Source organism: Chiloscyllium plagiosum, unplaced genomic scaffold, assembly GCF_037043375.1.
Source record: "Chiloscyllium plagiosum isolate Xiang-an unplaced genomic scaffold, Cpla_swu_hap1 HiC_scaffold_31, whole genome shotgun sequence".
NCBI lineage: Eukaryota > Metazoa > Chordata > Chondrichthyes > Orectolobiformes > Hemiscylliidae > Chiloscyllium > Chiloscyllium plagiosum.
This window is the reverse complement of record NW_028270169.1, coordinates 64,249,559-64,271,696: the sequence shown is the minus strand read 5'-3', so window position 1 is coordinate 64,271,696 and position 22,138 is coordinate 64,249,559. Positions and strand designations below refer to the sequence as shown.

At 42.1% G+C, this 22,138-nt stretch overlaps 1 protein-coding gene across 1 annotated transcript in view; it reads left to right on the top strand.

The window, feature by feature from the left end:
* Nucleotides 1-22,138, top strand: part of dhx33 (DEAH (Asp-Glu-Ala-His) box polypeptide 33) — a 98,631-nt gene that overhangs the window by 64,439 nt on the left and 12,054 nt on the right. Inside the window, exons 7-8 of the mRNA XM_043718879.2 lie at nucleotides 6,408-6,567; nucleotides 6,731-6,819. Coding sequence (XP_043574814.2) covers nucleotides 6,408-6,567; nucleotides 6,731-6,819 — 249 coding nt within the window. The remainder of the gene's footprint in view (nucleotides 1-6,407; nucleotides 6,568-6,730; nucleotides 6,820-22,138) is intronic.

Genomic DNA, 22,138 nt, shown 5'->3' with positions numbered 1-22,138 from the left:
ATAAAGACAATTAATAGCTTACGAGACTTGCATATTACTCCACAGTGATTTATTGACAAGGATTCTCAGGACCCTTTCACACATTAATACTTTCCAACCTCTTATATTTAAGAAATACCCTGCTCACTTGCTCCTCCTACCAAAATGAATAACTTCATATTTTTCTACATGATATTCCATCTGCCATGTTTTTGCCCAATGACGAAACCACCTCAAAATGTTTTACATCTTCTTCACAGCACACGTTTTTGCTAAACTTTGTAATCTCCAAATTTGTAAATATTACATTTAATCTTCATATTAAAATTATTGGTATAGCTTGTGAACAGCTGGGCTCAGGTTCTCATTCTTTCAGTATCCCACTAGTACTAATGTGAGAATGTTGCACTTACTCCTGGCTAACAGACAAAAAGCTAAGAACTGTGGATGCTGAAAATCTGAAATGAAAACCAACTGCTGAGAAACTGGTGACCCTTCTTCAGAATTAGATTAATCTGTGACCAAAGTTAATACCTCTAAAGCCATGTACTTTAGTTTTGTGAAACAATCTCCTTTCTCGGACCTTAGTAAATGCCCTCTGAGGGTCCAAATATACTCGATCCATCGAGTCTCCTTTTATCAGTTTTGTTAGTAACACCCTCACAATAAACTTTCAGGTTTACCAAATGAGATTTTCCATTCACAAAGGCTGACAATGTCTCTTGCTTTCACTTTGTTCTGCCTTGATTCCACAGATTCTTCTGATTCAACAGCTTCCTTAATCACATCTTGTATTAATAATGCAATTGCACTTTTCCTTTTCATGTTTAACCTTCTTTGTCTCTCCTTCTTAAATATTAAATATCCTTGAATATTGAGTTGAAAATGTGTTGCTGGAACAGCGCAGCAGGTCAGGCAGCATCCAGGGAACAGGAGAATCGACGTTTCGGGCATAAGCCCTTCTTCAGGAGGGCCCTTCAGAAGAAGGGCTTATGCCCGAAACGTCAATTCTCCTGTTCCCTGGATGCTGCCTGACCTGCTGCGCTTTTCCAGCAACACATTTTCAGCTCTGATCTCCAGCATCTGCAGACCTCACTTTCTCCTTGAATATTGAGTTCCCTGACATAGCCACTGCAGCCATGTTTCTGTAATGGCTGTTTCTATTTCTGTTTTATCAAGCTTGTTGAAAATGTTGCATGCATTCAGGTTGGGTGACTTTAGTCTTTTTGATGCTATTTGGCTTTCAAAGCATATTTGGCTTTTTATTTCTCTTGTGTCCTATTTTCCATTGCAGCTTTTCTACAAAGCTTTACCAGCTAAACTCCTTTTAAATTTGGGGTACTTTTCAGGTTCCCATCCACCTCAGGAGCTAGTTTTAAGCCTAGCCCAACTGCACTGACACATCTCCCAATGAGGATATCAGTCCCAGTCCCTGTAGGTGCTTATCTCCACTTACCTCATCGCTCACATGATGATTGTCATTCAAAGCTATGCTGTCTCGCATTCAAACTCCTGAATGTTGGGTGCCAACGGCCACTGCACCCATTAGTACTATAACTCCCATCAGGTATTACGGGCAGAGTAGCAGAATGATTCCAGGTTACTGTGTTTCACAGCAACACATGTCAACACAGATAATGTTGTTCCGACTGATTAATAACATAGTTCTTTCTGCAGATATAAGCAGTTAGATATGCAAGTGTTGGCAGTGAGGGTGTACCCAGAGAGGCTGGAGTGTGCTAATGTCCAGGTGTAAGGACACAAATGTCGAGGGCCAAGTTGGGACTAAGGGATGCATGCAGCCTTTTTACCAGTGCTGGACTGGAGTGGGAGCTGCCATCTTGCCAAGGTGGCTGATTGTCCACAGGCCCTGTGATGGTTGGGATGAAGAGGGAGGCTACAAAGGATGTTGAGTGCACAGGAGATATTTTGGAAGAGGGAGGGAGGTTACGAGGAAGTGGTTTGGAGAGGGAGGCAGGCAGGCAGCAAGATTGGGGAAGAAAATGGAAACTATAAAGAGGAGAGAACCATTTTAAGCCTTCAACAAAGGAGCATTTAACTAACTTGGAGCTTGGAAAACTTGAAATTACTTTGGTAGTGAATGACTTGCACATGAATGTGGTACCTACAACTTAAGGCTCCGAATGTTCAGTAATGACTGAATTAGAATCCCTTCAGTGTGGAAACAGGCCCTTCGGCCCAAAATGTCCACACCGACCCTCTGAAGAGTAACCCACCCCGACCCATTCCCCTAACCTATTATCCTATTTTTACCCCTGACTAATGCACCTAACCTACACATTTCTGAACACTGTGGACAGTTTTAGCATGGCCAATTCACCTAACCTGAACATCTTTGGATTGTGGGAGGAAACCGGAGCACCTGGAGGAAACCCACGTGGACACTGGGAGAATGTGCAAATTCCACAGAACCTGTGTCCATGGCGCTGTGAGGCAGCACTGAGCCACCATGCCACCCACTAATGGGGAAAATTGATATGGATGATGAACACTATATTGATTGTTAAATTTCAATCCTAGATTGAGTTCATACATGCAATTAAAAAAAATAGAAACTATGTGGTTAAAATATTCCAGCGTTGGGATTATACAAACATGTGGGCTGTGACCACACAAAAACCTTTAAGCTATCTGTTTAGGGTGATGGCTTTTTATGTATGTATTTCAGTCCATTGTTTTGAAAACATTTTTGCTAATTTATGCTTGTTGCCTTGGACCAATTTAAATACTGTATTTAGCAAATAAATGTTTTCCTCTCATGTTGTGGCTTTAAAGTTAATGGTGTTAATAATTATTGAGGAAATGAATATCTCTGTCTCTGCCTGTGTCCAAATATTCCTTATGTTTGCATGATTTCAGATGATAATCTGACAAAAGGGTTTGATGAGAATGCAGCCCCCCAAAATCATAAAGTAGCCTCGATAGTTTGTGTCCTGGTTTCTCCCCTCCACCCCCACCAGCTAATCGATGCTTTGCTCTGTTTCTGTCCTAATTTTGTTTGCAGTGAACAAAACTGTGGCATAGGTCATAGAAACAGGAGAAGGCAATCCTGTGTGGCCTGCCATTCCATAAAATCCTGGTGGATTGAACATTTTAATCCGTTTATCCATGGTGTACAGGGTTATCTCTGTACATCACTGAGAATCAGAAATCTATCAATTTTTATTTTAAGCATACCAAAAGGCTGAGCTTCCACATTCCTTTGTGGTAGATAAATTCTACTTAATAAAAAAAACGAAAACAAGTTCTCCACACCTTGGACGCAGGTGGCACCCTGTTTTTATTTTGTGCCCGCTACTCGTCTCCACAACCAGAGGAAACATCTTGCCTGCATTTACCCAGTCTATCCCTTTACATATTTTCTGAATTTCACTGAGGTCACCTATCATTCTTTGACACTCCAGAAAGTGCAAATGCAGTTTGTCAATCTCTCTACATCTCCTGCCATCCCAGGATAAGTCTGCTGAATCGTTGTTGCACTCTATCTGTTGCAATAATATGAGGGGAGATTGAACAGCTTAGGCCGGTATTTGCGAGAGTTTGAAAGAATGAGAGGCGATCTAATTGACATATACAAGATGCAAAAGCAGAGCAGATGTTTGTCCTTATGGGGTAAACTAAAACAAAAAGTTATGATTTTAGAATAAGGGATGGCAGATTTAAAACTGATGATGAGCAATTATTTCTCTAAGGGTCATGGATCTCTTGAAGTCACTACCTCTAAATGCAGTGGATGCTGAGACACAGAATAATTTACGAGGAGATTTTTATTTAGTACCAGGTTGAAGGGTTACAAGGAGCTGGCAGGCAAGTGGAGTTGAGGCCAAGTTGAGACCAGCTATGCTGTATTCACATGGTGGAGCAGGCTAGAGGGACTGAATTTTCATATTCCTAGTTCTCATTTCCTTTATAAGTTAACCAAAACTATACACAGTACACCAAATGTGTTCGAACCAAACTCCTGTACAGTTGCAGCAAGACTTCACTACATCTAGACTCTCATTCTCTTGCATTTCCATTAGCCAACATAATAGGTTATTGCAGCTACATGTTAGCCTTTCATTGACTTATTGGAAGAACACTTGGGTCTCTTTGTACATGTACACTTTCCAACCTCTCACCATTTAAGAAAAAATCTGCACATTTATTTCCCTAACCAAACCAAATAGCCTAACATTTTTCTGCATAATATTCTATCCACCTTGATATGGAGATGCCGGTGTTGGACTGGGATGGACAAAGTTAAAAATCACACACCTCCAAGTTATAGTCCAACAAGTCCAAGCGTGTACTTTCAAATAAACCTGTTGAACTATAACCTGGTGTTGTGTGATTTTTAACTCTATCACCCTTGTTCTTGCCCATTCACTAAGCCTGTCCAAATATGAAGGCACTTTATATCTTTTCACAACACTCATTGTCACTTGCCTTGTATCTTCTACAAATTTGGAAATGTATAAATTCATCCCATGTCCAAATCAATGATACACATTGTGAACAGCTGGGGTTTAATTACTGATCCATGCGATGCGAGTTTGTCTGCCAATGTACGAATGAGCTATTTATTCCAACTCTGCTTTCCGTCTATTGGCCAATCATTAATCCATCCAGTACATTACCTTCTATTATATGTACTTTCATTTTCTTCACCAGCCTCCACTTGGGGGACAATATTAGAAGCCTTCTGAAAATCTAATTATATGTTGTCCACCATCTTTCCTTTATCAATTTTGTTAGTAATATGGTATCTTAAGAACAGTTCCAGTAAGTCAGAAATCTATGCTTATTGTGCCCAATCAAATCATTATCATCCAACTATCTATTTATCACACCTTTCATAAATTCTAGGATTTTTCCAAACTTTTCCCCAGAGAAACAGCTCTGTAGTTCCCTGCTTTCACTGTCACTCCGATCTTAAATCATGGGGCAACATTTGTTACCTTTCAATTCATAAGAATTATTCCAAGAATCTATAAGTTTTGGAAGATAGTCATCAATGCATTGACCATCTCTACTGCCATGTCCTTCAACACAGTGGGGACTTAACAACTTTCAGCACTATTAATTTTTTCAGTACAATCTTTTTACTAATGTTAATTTCCTTCAGCTCCTCATTTTTCATAACGAGTTGAGTCTCCTGTTCTGGGAGATTTCTTGAATCATATCAGTGAAAGCAGATGCAGACTAATCATTTACTTTCTCTGCCATTTCTGTATTCCTCACTATAAATTCTTCTGATTCTGCCTATATGGATCCACATTTATTTTTGCAAAATGTTTCCTTCTTCCTTACCTGTACAATGATTGATAGTCTGCTTTTTGCTTGACTGCATTTGTTGTAATCTTCCTTGCTTTATTTGTTACTGTGCACTCTTTTTGTGTGATTTGATACTCTCCTCAGTTCCACGGATACACCACTGGCTACCAAGCCTTTAGCTGCATAAACTTCAAATCCTAAAATTCCCTTGCTAGCAGAGGGCAGAAAGGTTTAAGAACTCCTTTACATTCTATTTCTGTGACCAAGCTATTGGTCACCCATCCTATTATCTCTCTGTGGCTTGATGGTAAATTTTGTTTATCAAGGCTGCTCTTTGAGTACTTGGAAATATTTCCATTGAGAAGCATTGGAACAGGAATAGAAGGCCTTGTAATAGAAGGCCTTTTGCCCATTCAGGTGATTGTAATTGATCTGTGACCTAACCCCATGTTGCCCCATTACTCTTCGTTAACAAAAGTGTAAAAAATTTGGATTGTATAAATCTATCATCATTTTTCATTTGTGGGTGAGTTTCAAATGCCTGCAATCTCTCTTAGCAGATGAGTTTACTAATTTCACTTCTGAAAGATATACCACTCTAATTATTAAAATTAATTGTCCCTTTATCTGAGATAATCAGCCACTCAACCAGTAGGACTAGTTTCTCCTTCTCCACCAATGTCTGTTTCCATTGATATCTTAAAAACATTTTGGTCAAATCACCCCTCAGTTCCAGACAATGCACCATATGTTTGTGTAAGTTCTCCTTTGTCATAAGTTAAAAATCACACAACACCAGGTTACAGTCCAACAGGTTTATTTGGAAGCACTAGCTTTCGAAGCTTTATCAAACAACTGATGAAGAAGCAGTGCTTCAAAAGCTAGTGCTTCCAATTAAACTTGTTGGACTATAACCTGATGTTGTGTGATTTTTAACTTTGTCCAACCCTGTCCAACACCAACCCCTCCAAATCATCGTTCCTTTGTAATTTAAGCATTACCTTTTGCAATTTAACTTTTGAAGTTAAGGATATCATTCTCTGCTTTTGTATTTGTGCAAGTTGAGTACTTGTTTTGAAACATTCCTAACTACGTGACTGAATCAAATAAAGTGGAATGAGAAAAGTATGACAAATGTTGCTGTGTTACAGAGAGTGGGTTAGAGGTCCTTGCTGTGCAGAAAGTTTCAAAAGCCCAAGCATGGCAGCGAGCTGGGCGGGCTGGACGGCAGCAGGCGGGAATCTGTTACCGACTGTATACTGAGGAAGAGTTTGAGAAATTCCTCAACGTGACCGTACCAGAGATACAGAGGTGATCCTGCTTTTTCTTAAATTTCTCTTAAAAACTCTGTGATTACTATTTGTAGTTGAGTACTGACATTTGTTCTGACTGGTTGTAAAATAGGATGATTTAATGCTAACTTCAGCCAGTTGTGTAACCCACCTTGTACTTCCTGTTGTGTGACTGTCTGCAGATGTAATCTGGCGAGTGTGATGCTTCAGCTGCTGGCCCTTCGGATACCCAACATCTTGACATTTGACTTTATGTCAAAACCATCTCCAGGTAAGGGAGAAATGGTTCAATCACATTCCTACCCTTGATTGATCAACCCCTGGCAAGTAGAGTTTCTACATTTGGGGCGACACGGTGGCTCAGTGGTTAGCCCTGCTGCCTCACAGCACAAGGGACCCAGGTTGGACCCCAGCCTCTGGCAACTGTCCATGTAGAGTTTACACATTCTCCCCGTGTCTGCATGAGTTTCCTCTGGGTGCTCTGGTTTCCTCTCACAGTCCAGAGGTGTGCAAGGCAGGGGAATTGGCCATGGTAAATTGCCCACAGTGTTAGGTGCATTAGCCAGAGGGAAATGGGTCTGGGTGGGTTACACTTCGGACGGTTGGGCCAACGGACCTGGTTCCATGCTGTAAGGAATCTAATCTAACCTACAGAAAGCCTGAAAAATGATCTGACTTTGAATATTCCCACTAATTATTCAATTAATTCTTGAAATTTGATATATGAATTGAAAATGCGAGAAATACTCAAACTCAGGCACCACCTAGAGGGAGAAAGAATTGATGTTTCTCATGAGCGAGCTTCCATCAGAACTGTTGAAAGTTTCATGTTCCAGATTTAAGTAACTACAGAGGCAGGGGTAAAGGAGGGAAAGAACTAAAGGGAAAGATGTGCAATAAGATGGAAACTCATGAGATTAAACAGTGAGCGACAATAATGCAAGGCATAAAGTGATGATATTGGGTCAAGTAAAGAAACAAGAGCTGGATCTTCAGGAGGTATAAATGACAAGGGCAAAATTCTTGCCATTCACAACACTCCTCTTAAATACACCTTCCCCTCCCCTCTCTTTTCTGAAGAGACCATTCCCTCTGTGATAGTTTGGTTCACTCCTCAGGCACCATAATTTATAGGAGCAGAAGTAGGACATTTGGCCCATGGAGACAGCTCCACCATTCAATGTGGTTGTGGTTCATCTAATAATCCTCAACTGCACTTCCCTGCCTTGTACCCAGAACCTTTAGCAAGGACATAGAAATGAAAGCAGAAGTAGGCCATACCACCTTTTAAGTCTACTCTGTCATTCTATAAGATTGTAGCTGATCTGCTTGGGCTTTAACTTCTCTTTCATGCCAGTTTCCCATAGACTTCAAGTCCTGTATTTCAAATATCTGTCTACCTCCTCTTGAAATATTTTCATTGGAAGAGAGAATTCCAGGCATTGTCTACTCAGAGGAGAAATTCCTTCACCTCCAGTTTTAAATGAGTATCTCATTACTTTGTAACTATGTTCCCTAGTTTGAGATTCCCCCATTAATGGAAACACCTCCCAATATACCATGAAATTTCTATAGTATGAGCAAAGTACAAGGTTATGAGGATGGAGTTGGCTGAGAAAACTGGGAAGGTAAGTTAAAATGTAAGACAGTTGAGAGTTTCTAACCCTCAATGAGAGAATCTGTTAACAAAAGGCTAGCGGAGGGATACACCCCCAGTGACTAAGTAAGCAATCTAAGAACATTATTAGATGAAGTGAATAGATGTAAATATTGAGAAGGTTACTGGTAGGCCAGAAGATAAGGAAAAGTTTAGAAATCAGTCAAGAATGACTCACATAAAAATAAGTTAACATTATTAAAGTAAACAAATAAAAATTTTAAAAAGACATTCAAGGTATTATGATTCACTGGGGAAGTATGGTAGAAATTGAACTCCCTTCCTGCAGTTATGATCAAAAATTCAAGATTTTATGAAGTATGCAAAGTACCTCAATTTACCTGGTTTTCAGATTCAGGTTGTCAGAAAGCATGGGATGGGTTTTCTGTACTGAAAAAGCATCACTGTTTATTATAAGTAATTAGTCTTTAGCTATTTAAGTATGAACTTTTGACATATAATGCCACCAATTACAACTCCAGTCCCCTTAACCTACCCATTGCACATGCAGGCAGATAAACAGAACCAGTAGAGTAGGTTATAGACAGCAGGTTCAGTTGTTGAGATAATCATTTTGATCTTGTGCTGGCCATTTTGTTGCTTCAATCATCTTTCTCTAGATGCTTCCACTGATTGGTAAGAAACACAAGGTGGCAGGTTCAATGAGAAAGTCTCTGACCTATTAGTTAAAAGTTGCAGCTTACATCAACTGTTGCAGGAAAGAAAAGCTGACTTTCTTCAGGTTTACGGTACATTTGACTGCAGAGAATAGATACCACTGCTGAGCGAAGAATGAGAGAACACTTATCTCTCCCTCCCTCGCTCAGAGTCTTGTTCTCTCTGTTGTGCTTGCATTCTCCCAATTGCACTGGCTGTCCTGATTTGTGATTTCTATGTCATTCTTTCTCGCTCTCTGTCTCTCTCTCTCTCTCTCGTTCGTTCGTGCTGTACATCTATTGCCTTCTCTATCATGCTTGTGCTCTCTATCATGCGAATGGTTGCGTCCTATCTATTGCGCTCACACTTCCTATTGTTTTCTATTGCTCTTCCTCTAAATAAATATATATATATATATATATATATCGCACTCGCTCACTCACTGCCACTCTTGCCTGTGCTTTCTCCCCTGATACTTGCACTCGCGTTTTTCCCCTCCATCACCCAAGCTGTTGCATTCCAACTCTGCCTTTCATGTTGCTGCTCTTGCCATTACATAGGTGCTGTCACTCAATTGTGCTTGCTCTCTCATCTCTCATGCTGTCTCGTCCTTCATTCTTCACGTGGGCTCTGCCAGTCTCTTTCTTTGTAATTTGTTCCTAGGTCTCTGTTATTGATAAGTGATTATAGGTCCATGGATGAATCAGCAAAAGCTCCATTTGGACAACCTTTCATCTCTAAACCATCTATGCCTCAACGTTCAATTATTGCTTGTTTAAACAGTTGCTTATATGGTACACATGGGTGTCAAGTTACTTGCTTTCCAAATGGCAGCCACTCTCTCTCACACTAGCTTAGACCACCCGATGCAGGAGTGTCGCTCCGAAAGCTGGTGTGCTTCCAATTAAACCTGTTGGACTATAACCTGGTGTTGTGAGATTTTAGATTTGAAGGAAATTAGCATTAGTTAGAGATTTGTACTGGAAAAATTTAATGGGGCTGAAAGGCGATAAATCTATACCCCACAGTGTTGCAGAAAGTTGCAATAGAGATTATTGATGAATCTTCCAAAATTCATTTGGTTCTGGAATGATTCTTGCAGATTGGCAAGTATTAAGTAACACACCAGTATTTTGGATGGGGCGGTGTTTGTGCAGTGTGTCCAGGAAGCTTTTCTAACTCAGTATGTAGATTGTCCGACCAGAGGGGAGGCCATTTTGGATTTGGTACTCGGTAATGAACCGGACAAGTGATGGGCTTGTTAGTGGGTGAACATTTTGGTGATGGTGACCACAATTCTGTGACTTTCACCTTGGTTATGGAGAGAGATGGGTGCGTGCAACAGGGTAGGTTTTACAATTGGGGGAAGGGTAATTACGATGCTGTAAGACAGGATCTGAGGAGCATAAGTTGAGAGCATAGGCTGTCGGGGAAGGATGTCGTGGAAATGTGGAACTTTTTCAAGGAACAGATACGACGTGTCCTTGATATGTATTATCTGTCAGACAGGAAAGAAATGGTCGTGTGAGGGAACCTTGGTTGACCAGGGAGGTTGAATGTCTTGTAAAGAGGAAAAAGGAGGCTTACATAAGGTTGAGGAAACAGGGTTCAGACAGAGCAGTGGAGGGATGCAGGATAGCCAGAAGGGACCTGAAGAAAGGGATTAGGAGAGCCAAGAGAGGGCATGAAAAATCTTTGGCGGATAGGATCAAGGATAACCCAAAGGCATTTTATGCGTATGTGAGAAACATGAGAATGACGAGAACGAGGATAGGTCCAATCAAGGGGAGACTGTGTATTGAGTCGGAAGAGATAGGAGAGGTCTTGAATGAGTACTTCAGTATTTACGAATGAGAGGGACCGTATTGTTGAAGAGGTGAGTGTGAAACGGACTGGTAAGCTAGAGGAGATACATGTTAGGAAGGAAGATGTGTTGGACATTTTGAACAACTTGAGGATAGACAAGTCCCCCGGGCCTGATGGGATATATCCTAGGATTATGGGAAACAAGAGAGGAAATTGCAGTACCGTTGGCAATGATCTTTTCAACTTCACTGTCAACGGGGGTGGTACCAGGGGACTGGAGAGTGGCGAATGTTGTGCCCCTGTTCAAAAAAGGGAATAGGGATAACCCCGGGAATTACAGGCCAGTTAGTCTTACTTCGGTGGTAGGTAAAGTAATGGAAGGGGTACTGAGGGATAGGATTTATGAGTATCTGGAAAGGCACTGCTTGATTAGGGACAGCCAGCACGGATTTGTGAAGGGTCGGTCTTGCCTTACAAGTCTGATTGAATTCTTTGAGGAGGTGACCAAGCTTGTGGATGAGGGTAGAGCAGTGGATGTAGTATACATGGATTTTAGTAAGGCATTTGATAAGGTTCCCCATGGTAGACTTATGCGGAAAGTCAGGAGGCATGGGATAGAGGGAAATTTGGCCAAGTGGATAAAAAACTGGCTAACCGGTCGAAGTCAGAGAGTGGTGGTAGATGGTAAATATTCAGCCTGGAGCCCAGTTACAAGTGGAGTTCCGCAGGGATCAGTTCTGGGTCCTCTGCTGTTTGTAATTTTTATTAATGACTTGGATGAGGGAGTCGAAGGGTGGGTCAGTAAATTTGCAGATGATATGAAGATTGGTGGAGTTGTGGATAGTGAGGAGGGCTCTTGTCGGCTGCAAAGGGACTTGGATATGATGCAGAGCTGGGCTGAGGAGTGGCAGATGGAGTTCAACCCTGCCAAGTGTGAGGTTGTCCATTTTGGAAAGACAAATAAGAATGCGGAATACAGGGTTAACGGTAGGGTTCTTAGTGAGGTGGAGGAACAGAGGGATCTTGGGGTCTATGTTCATAGGTCTTTGAAAGTTGCCACTCAGGTGGATAGAGCTTGTAAGAAGGCCTATGGTATATTAGCGTTCATTAGCAGAGGGATTGAATTCAAGAGTCGTGAAGTGATGTTGCAACTGTACAGGACTTTGGTTAGGCCACATTTGGAGTACTGTGTGCAGTTCTGGTCGCCTCACTTCAGGAAAGATGTGGAAGCTTTGGAGAGGGTGCAGAGAAGATTTACCAGGATGTTGCCTGGAATGGAGAATAGATCGTACGAGGATAGGTTGAGAGTGCTAGGCCTTTTCTCATTGGAACGGCGAAGGATGAGGGGTGACTTGATAGAGGTTTATAAGATGATCAGGGGAATAGATAGAGTAGACAGTCAGAGACTTTTTCCCCGGGTACAACAGAGTGTTACAAGGGGACATAAATTTAAGGTGAAGGGTGGAAGTATAGGGGAGATGTCAGGGGTGGGTTCTTTACCCAGAGAGTGGTGGGGGCATGGAATGCGCTGCCTGTGGGAGTGGTAGAGTCAGAATCATTGTTGACCTTTAAGTGGCAATTGGATAGGTACATGGATGGGTGCTTAAGCTCGGACCAATGTTCGGCACAACATCGTGGGCCGAAGGGCCTGTTCTGTGCTGTATTGTTCTATGTTGTATGAGAGAGAGAGAAAAAAAAGAGGGTACTACAGACTTGTTAGCCTTGTACCAGTCGAGTGGAAAATGCTATAATTTGTTATAAAAGATGTGGTAAATATACACATAGATAATAATGATCTGATTGAGTATAATATTTGTAAATGAGAAAATGTTTGACAAATGTGTTGGAGTTTTTTGAAGGTGTTACCAACAAAATTGATAAAGGGAAGGTGGTGGATATAGGTTTTTCAGAAGACCTTTGAAGTCCCTCACAGAATGCTGGTTTGAAAAATTAAAGCATATGGGATAGAAGGTAATGTATTGGCATGAATTGGCTAACAAACACAATACAGAGTTTAGGAATAAATGGGTTGTTCTTACATTGGCAGGGTGTGACTAGTGGCTTACTGTTCGGATCAAGTACTTGAAGCTCAAGCTGTTCACAATATATCTGACTGATTTGGATGTAAAAACTAAATATAATACTTCAAGTTCATAAATGAAAGAGTACTATGTAGTAATCTGTGTTGTGAAGAAGGTTTAGATTAGATTAGATTACATTACAGTGTGGAAACAGGCCCTTCGGCCCAACAAGTTCACACCGACCCGCCGAAGCGCAACCCACCCATACCCCTACATTTACCCCTTACCCAACACTACGGGCAATTTAGCATGACCAATTCACCTGACCTGCACATCTTTGGACTGTGGGAGGAAACCGGAGAACCCGGAGGAAACCCACGCAGACACAGGGAGAACGTGCAAACACCACACAGTCAGTTGCCTGAGGTGGGAATTGAACCCGGGTCTCAGGCGCTGTGAGGCAGCAGTGCTAACCACTGTGCCACCGTGCCGCCCATGAATGCTGCTTCAGAAGGATTTAGTCAGACTTAGTGAATAGGAATTCAGGTGGCACGGTGGCTCAGTGATTAGCACTGCTACCTCATAGAGCCAGGGACCCAGGTTCGATTCCACCGTCAGGCAACAATCTGTGTGGAGTTCACACGTTCTCCGTGTGTCTGCGTGGGTTTCCACCGGGAGACTCCAGTTACCTCCCACAAAGATGTGCACGCTAGATGTATTAGCCAAGGTAAATTGCCCATAGTGTTCAAGGATGTGCAGGCTAGGTGGGTTAGCCATAGGAAAATGTAAGGTTAGAGGGATAGGGTGGGGTATGGGTCCAGGTGGGATGTTCTTCAGACGGTCAGTGTGGACCCATTGGGCCTTATGGCCTGTTTCAGAAGACCTTTGAAGACGTTGTAGGGATTCTGTGGAATATAATGTCAAAAATCGTTAGGCTATCCACTTTGACAGGAGACACAGTTGTGTAGAATACCTCTTCATGATAAGAGTTTGGGAAGTATAGATGTGCAAAGAGACCCAAGAGTTCTTGTCAATAAGTTACTGAAAGGCAATGTGCAGTTGCAGCTATCTGTTAGAAGAGCAAATGATGTAGGCATTTATTGCAATGAGATTTGACTAGAGGAGTAGTGAAATCTTGCTTCAGTCATGTAGACATTTGGTTGGACTGCACCTGCTTTAGTGTATGGAGCTTTGGTCTCCTTGCCTCAGGAAAGATATTGCCCAAAAGGGAGAGCAATGAAGGTTCACCAGTCTTGCTCCTCTGATGGAGGCACTATCTTATGAAAAGAATGTGGGCTAACTGCATTTTCTAGAGTTTTAAAGAATGAAAGGTGATTGAAGTATACAAAATAGATTAAGGGACATAGAGATCAGATGCATATATATGAGTTAGATGTTGCCCCTGGATTGGCATGGTGGGGGGGTAGTAGAGAACCAAGGACACAATTTGAAAATAAGGCAATTCCACTAATATCTGAGATAAAGAAAAATGTTTCACTGAGAGGGTTGGGATCCTTTGGAATTCTCTTCTATAGGGGCTTGTGCATGCTCAGAGAATGTTTAAGGTTAGAATCATAGAATTTTACAGGATAGAAGGAGGCCATTCGACCTACCGTGTCTATACTAGCTCCCGAAAGAACTACCCAGCTAGTCCTACTCTCCAGCCCTATTCCTCCCTCTAACTTCCTCCCTTTCAAATATATATCCAGCTCTCTTTTCATACATCATGTGGAATCTGCCTCCGCCACTCTATCAGGCAGTGCATTCCAAATTCTAACAACCCTCTGAATAAAGATGTTTCTCCTCATCTCACCCCCAGCTCTGTTGCTGACAACCTTGAAGTTGTGACTCCTAGTTACTGACATACCAACTCATGGAAATGTGAAATGTTTTACCTGTCAAAATTGTTTAAAATATTGATTAGCTCAATCTGGTCACCACTCAATTGTCTCTGCTCCAAGGAAAATAAACCCAAACTCTCTTATCATTCCTTGTATTTAAATCCTTTATTCTTGGTATCATTTGAACACATATCCATTGAATTCTCTCCAGGGCTTTAACATCTTTCTGTAAACAACAAGAGAAGTACAACACAGGAACAGGCCCTTCGGTCCTCCAAGCCTGTGCCGATCTTCATGCCATAGCTAAACAAACAAACAAACCTGCTGTTATTCGGTCTGGATCCCTCTATTCCCTCCCTATTCATGTAGCCATCCAAATGCCTCTTAAATTTCGCCACTGTGTCTGCTTCCACCAGCTCGTCTGACAGTACTTTCCAGGCTCCAACCACTCTGTGTGAAAAACCTCCCTCACACACCTCCCTTAAACTTCCCTCTTACCTTGAACTGGTGTCCCCTTGAAATTCCAACCCTGGGAAAAAGCCTGTGACTATCCACCCTGTCTATGCCTCTCATAATTGTGTAGACCTCTATGAGGTCTCCTCTCAGCCGCCGTCTTTCCAGTGAAAACAATCTCAGTCTTTTTAACCTTTCCTCATAGCCGATACTCTCAAGACCAGGCAACATCCTGATGAACCTTCTCTGCACTCTCTCCGAAACTTCCAAGTCCTTCTGGTAGTATGGTGACCAAAACTAAACACAGTACTCTAAATGCAGCCTAACAAGGGTTTTATATCATTGCAAAATGATTTGCCAACTCTTGTCCTTCATGCCGCGGCTGATGAAGGCAAGCATGCCATATGCCTCCTTAATCCCTTTGGCCACCTGTGTTGCCACTTTTGGGGAACTGTGGACCTGCACATTCAGATCGTTAGTATGTTAATGTGTCTAAGGGTTTTGCTATTTACGGTATAATTCACACCTGAATTTGATCTTCCAAAACGCATCACTTCGTATTTGTGTAGATTAAACTCCATGTGCCATTTTTGTGCCCAAGTTGCCAATCTGTCTATATCCTGTTGTACCTTTTCACAATCATTGGCACTATCAGCAACTCCACTTGGTCATCTGGAAACTTACTAATCAGATCACCCACATTTTCCTCCAGATCATTTATAATATACTACAAACAACAGAGTGCCTGAGATTGATCCCTGTGGAACACCACTAGTTACACATCTCCATTCTAAAAAACACCCTCCCACTGCTCCCTCTGTCTTCTATGGCCATGCCAATTTTGTATCCATCTAGCCAGCCCACCCCAAACCCATGTGGTTTTAGTTTTTGTACCAATCTGTCATGTGGGACTTTATCAAATGCCTTACTCAAGTCTGTATAAATCATATCCACAGCTCTTCCCTTGTCAATTATCCTTGTCACCTCTTCAAAAAATTCAATCAGCTCGTTGAGACATGATCTTCGCTGTACAAAACCATACTGCCTGTCACTAACTAGTCAACTTTCTTCCAGGTGTGCATATATCTTGTCCCTCAGTATCTTCTCCAAGAGCTTACCCACCGTATATGTCAGACTCACCGGCTATAATTTCCTGGATTATCCCTGCTTTCTTCCTTTAACACGGGATTAACATGGCTAATCTCCAGTCTTTTGGAACCTCACCTATGATCAAAGAGGACATGAAGATATCTGCTAATGCCCCAACTATTTATTCCCTAGCCTCTCGCAGTAACCTGGGGATAGATCCGATCTGGCCCTGGGGACTTGTATATCTTAATGCAATTTAGGATACCCAAAACTTCCTCCTTCAATATACTGACATTCTCTCGAGTATTCACGCATGCATCCCTGACCTCAACAACTGTCATATTCTTTTCCTTGGTGAATACTGATACAAAGTACTCATTAAGGATCTCTCCCACTTCCTGTGACTCCACGTATAACTTCCCTTCTTTGTCTTTGTTGCCCAGGGTTTAACACAATACTGCAAATGTGGTCTGACCAATGATTTGGAGTAGTGGAGCACCACTTCCTTGCATTGATACTGTATGCCTCTAATTATAAACCCAAGGATCCCATAAGCCTCCTTAACAACTGTTTCAACTTGCCTGGCCACTTTTCAAAAGTGGCCTAACCAAAGTCGTGTACAGCCGCAACATGACCTCCCAAGTCCTATACTCAATGCTCTGACCAATAAAGGAAAGCATACCAAACGCTTTCTTCACTATCCTATCTACCTGTGACTCTACTTTTAAGGAACAATGAACATGCACTCCAAGGTCATTTTGTTCAGCAACACTCTCCAGGACCTTACCATTAAGTGTATGACATCTGCACTGATTTGCCTTTCCAAAATGCAGCAGCTCACATTTATCTAAATTAAACTCCATCTACCACTCCTCAGCCCATTGGCCCATCTAATCAAGAGGGAAGCAGTTCCTTGGGGCTGAAGCTCTGGAACTTGGATTCTAAAACCAAATGGCAAAATTAGAATTCAATTAGTAAATCTCAAAATAAAAGCTAGTCTCTCAACTTTTATGTAGTGCTCAACTTTTGAGCACTTGAAGTGTTATAACATTCAAGGGCAGGGGTCTCGTGCTGGAAAGTGAGACTCATGTACGTCTTAGTGCATTTTTGGCAGAATGGACTCCACATACTGAAGGATCTCTCCTGTGCAGTATGATTCAATCTCTGCCACTTATGATGATAAAATGTGCACAATGGTGACAAACACTGTGTTAAGAGATGCACATTAACTCGATGTATGGGACTTTGTCAAAGGTCTTGCTGAAATTCATATAAATTACTCAACTGCTGGCATGGTGGCTCAGTGGTTAACACTGCTATCTCACAGCACCAGGGCCCTGGGTTCAATTCCACCCTTGGGTGGCTGTGTTGAGTTTGCATGTTCTCTCAATGTACAAAAGGAGGTTACTAGGCATGTGTGTCCACACCAGCTCTTTAAATGAGCATGATTGGAGTTTAGGAGATGAGAGGCAACCTTTTATTGAAACATCAAGATTCTTCTGGACTTGACAAAGTAGATATGGAAGTGTTGATTCTTCTTGTGGGAACATCTAGGAATTGAGTGCTCAGAACAAGATATTGATAGCATTTAAGCCAAAGATGAGGAGAGTAGTGAATTTAGGGAATTCTTTACTGCAGAGAGCTGTAGGGGCTGGATAATTAATCATGTATAAGATTAAGGTTTTTGATCAGTAAGGGAATCAAGAGATATGGCAGGAAAATGGAGGTGAGGATTGTTAGATCAGCCACGATCTCTGAATGGTGAAGCAGACTTGATGAGCTGAATACTCTGCTTCTGGTTCCAACACCTTGAGGACCTTCAAGCTGAGTTTTATTTTGGGTTGATGAGGGAATTGAGAGTTATGTGGAGCTGACACCAAAGTGAAGTTACATCAGTTGATCTTATTCGCTGGCAGACCAGACTTGATGTCGAATGGCCCACTCCTTTATCTTGCTGCACCAACTTTGCAAAATTATTCAGACTAGAACTGTCACATGATGCAACACTTGTTCAGAAGCATGTCCCAAATCACAGGCCAAATCTGTAAGATGTTCCATCGATTAATTCTAAGTTATTGATGCTTGTAGTTGCTGATTTGTGCTTGCACATCATGGAATAGTCTCAGTATGTTATTTCTAATAAACTTGCAATCTTTGAACTAGCAGTATTTTCTGCCACATCTATTTTGAAGAATGATTTATGAGTAGATGAACAAAATTTTAAAAGTTTTAGATTCTAATGTAATATTTGAATTTTGTTATTTTGCATTGCCCTTTTCCATGTCACATTAGAGAACATAGAACATTACAGCGCTGAACAGCCCCTTCAGCTCTCTGTTGCGCCGACCTGTGAAAATAATCTGATGCCCACCTAACCTACACCGTCCATTATTATTCAAAGAATAAAGAAAATTTAGAGCCCAGGAACAGGCCCTTCGGTCCTCCAAGCCTGAGCCGATTCAAATGTACTGTCTAAACCTGTTGGTCAATTCCTTTGTTCCCCACCTCCTCATGCATCTGTCCAGATGCATCTTAACTGAATCTACCGTGCCTGCCTCTACCACCTCTGCTGGCAATGCGTTCCAAACACCACCCTCTGTGTGAAGCACTTGCCGTGTGTATCCCCCTTAAACTTTCCACTTCTCACCTTGAAAGCATGACCTCTCATTATTGAATCCTTCACCCTAAGAAAAAGCTTGTCTATATCCACCCTGTCTATACCCTTCATGATTTTGTAAACCTCAATCTCCTTTTTTCAAATGAAAATAAACCTAACCTACTCAACTTTTGTATGTCCAATGCCTATTTAAATGCCCTTAACGTCAGGAGTCTACCACTGTTGCAGGTAGGCTATTCCACGCCCCTACTACTCTCTGAGTAAAGAAACTACCTCTGATATCTGTCTTATATCTATAACCCCTCAATTTAGAACTACGTCCCCTCATGCCAGCCATCACCATCTGAGGAAAAAGGCTCTCACTGTCCACCTTATCTAACCCACTGATTAACTTATATGTCTGAATTAAGTCACCTCTCAACCTTCTTCTCTCCAATGAAAACAGCCTCAGTCTTTCCTCTTACGACCTTCCTTCCATACCAGGCAACATCCTAGTAAATTCCTCTGAATCCTCTCCAAAGCTTCCACATCCTTCCTATAATGTGGTGACCAGAACTGCACGCAATACTCCAGGTGGGGCCTTACCATTGACTTGTACAGCTGAAGCATGACCTTGTAGCTCCGAAACCCAATCCCCCTACCAATAAACGCCAAAACACCAAATGCCTTCTTAACAACCTTATCAACCCTGGGGGGCAACTTTTAGAGATTTATGCACCATGACACCGAGATCTCTCTGTTCATCTACACTGCCAAGAATTATACAGTTGGCCCAGGATTCTGCGTTCCTGTTACTTCTTCTGAACTGAACTACCTCACACTTATCCATATTAAACTCCATTTGCCACCTCTCAACTTAACTCTGCATCTCATCTATGTTCCCTTGTAATCCACAACATACTTTGGCACTATCCACAACTCTGACGATCTTAGTGTCATCTGCAAATTTACTAACCCATTCTTCTATGCCCACATCCAGATCATTTATAAAAATTACAACAGCAGTGGCCCCAAAACAGATCCTTGCGGCACACCACTGATAACAGAGCTCCAGGATGAACATTTCCCATCAACCACCAGCTTTCAGCTAACCAATTTCTGATCCAAACCGCTAAATCACCTTCAATCCCGAAACTCTGTATTTTGAACAATAGCTGACCATGTGGAACCTTATCAAACGTCTTACTGAAGTTCATATACAACACATGAAATGGCTTACCATCATCCACCTGTTTTGTCATCTTCTCGAAGAACTCAATATGGTTAATGAGGCACGATCTACCTTCACAAAACCTTGTTGACCATGCCTAATCAAATTATTAGATTCTCTACAGTGAGTAAACAGGCCCTTCAGCCCACCATGTCCATATCGACCCGCTGTAGAATAACCCACCCAGACCCATATCCCTCTGACTAATGCACCTAACACTATGGGCAATTTAGCATGGTCAGTTCACCTAACCGGTACATCTTTGGACGGTGGGAGGAAACCGGAGCACCCAGAGGAAACCCACGCAGACCCGGGGAGAATGTGCAAACTCCACACTGACAGTCGCCTGAGGCTGAAATCGAACCCGGGTCCCTGGCGCTGTGAGGCAGCAGTGCTAACCACTGAGCCACAATGCCGCCCACTTTTTTAAACAATTGTGGTTGAGCTGATGTGTTTCTTTCCAGATGATTATAAATCCTATCTCTTATAACCTTTTTCAACAACTTACCCACAGCCGAAGTAAGGCTTACTGGCCTATAATTACCAGGGTCGTCCTGACTCCCCTTCTTAAACAAGGAAACAACATTTGCTATCCTCCAGTCTTCTGGCACTACACCTGCCAAAGGTTCTGCAATCTCCTCCCTGGCTTCCCAGAGAATCTGTGGATAAATCCCATCTGGCCCAGGGTTCTTATTTATTTTCAGATCTTCCAAAATTGCTAAAACCTCCTCTTTGTCAATCTCAATCCCATCTAACCGTGTAGCTTGTATCTCCGTATTCTCACTAACATTGCCCTTTTCCAATGTGAATACTTGACAAAAAGTATTTATTAAGCGCTTCCCCTATGTTGTCAGATTTCACACATAACTTCCTACTATTATCTTTGATTGGCCCTAATCTTACTCCAGTCATTCTTTTATTTCTGATAGAAGGCTTTAGGGTTTTCCTTGATCCTATCCGCCAACAACCTCTCATATCCCCTCCTGGTTCTTCTTAGCCCTCCCGTTCAATCTTTACTGGCTAACTTATAACTTGGGTAGGTTCTTCACTCAGCGAGTCGTAAGTTCATGGAATGCCCTGCCAGTAGCAGTGGTGGACTCTCCCTCTTTATGGGCATTTAAGCGGGCATTGGATAGGTATATGGAGGATAGTGGGTTAGTATAGGTTAGATGGGCTTGGATCGGCGCAACATCGAGGGCCAAAGGGCCTGTACTGCGCTGTATTCTTCTATGTTCTATGTTCTATGTTCTCAAGCCATAACTTGAGCCTTCACACCTCATCCTTACATAAGCCGCCTTCTTCCTCTTGACAAGACCTTCAACTTCTTCAGTAAACCACGGCTCCCTCTCTCGACAGCTACCTCCCTGTCTGATACGTATATACTTATCAAGGTCCTATAGTAGCTGTTCCTTGAATAAGCTCCACATTTCAAGTGTATCCATCCCCTGCAGTTTTGTTCCCCATCCTATGCATCCTAAATATTGCTTTTTCCCCCAGTTGTACCTCTTTCCCTGCAGTATATACCTATCTCTGCCCATTGCTATTGTAAACATAACCGAATTGTGGTCACTATCACCAAAGTGCTCATCTACCTCCAAATCTAACACCTGGCCAGATTCATTCCCCAGTACCAACTCCAATATGGCATTGCCCCTTGTTGGACTGTCTACATACTGTGTCAGAAAACCCTCCTGCACACATTGAACAAAAACTGACCCATCTAAACTACTTGAACTATAGTATTCCCAGTCAATATTGGGGAAGTTAAAGTCCCCCATAACAACTACTCTGTTACTCTTGCTCCTATCGAGAATCATCTTTGCTATCCTATCCTCTACATCCCTGGAAAAATTTGGAGGCCTATAGAAAACTCCCAACAGAGTGACCTCTCCTTTTCCCGTTTCTAACCTCAGCCCAAACTACCTCAGTGGATGAGTCCTCAAACGTTCTCTCAGCTCGTGTAATACTACCTTTGATTAACAGTTCTACACCTCACCACCCTTTACCATCTTCTCTGTTCTTACTGAAACATCTAAATCCCGGAATCTGCAATAACCATTCCTGCCCCTCCTATAGCCATGTCTCTGAAATGGCCACAACATCTAAATCCCAGGTACAAACGCATGCTGCAGGTTCATCCACCTTATTCTGGATGCTCCTGGCATTGAAGCACACGTGTCAAACCAACACCCTTGATTGCCGGTGCCCTCTCACGACCTTGTAAACCTATCCCTGACCT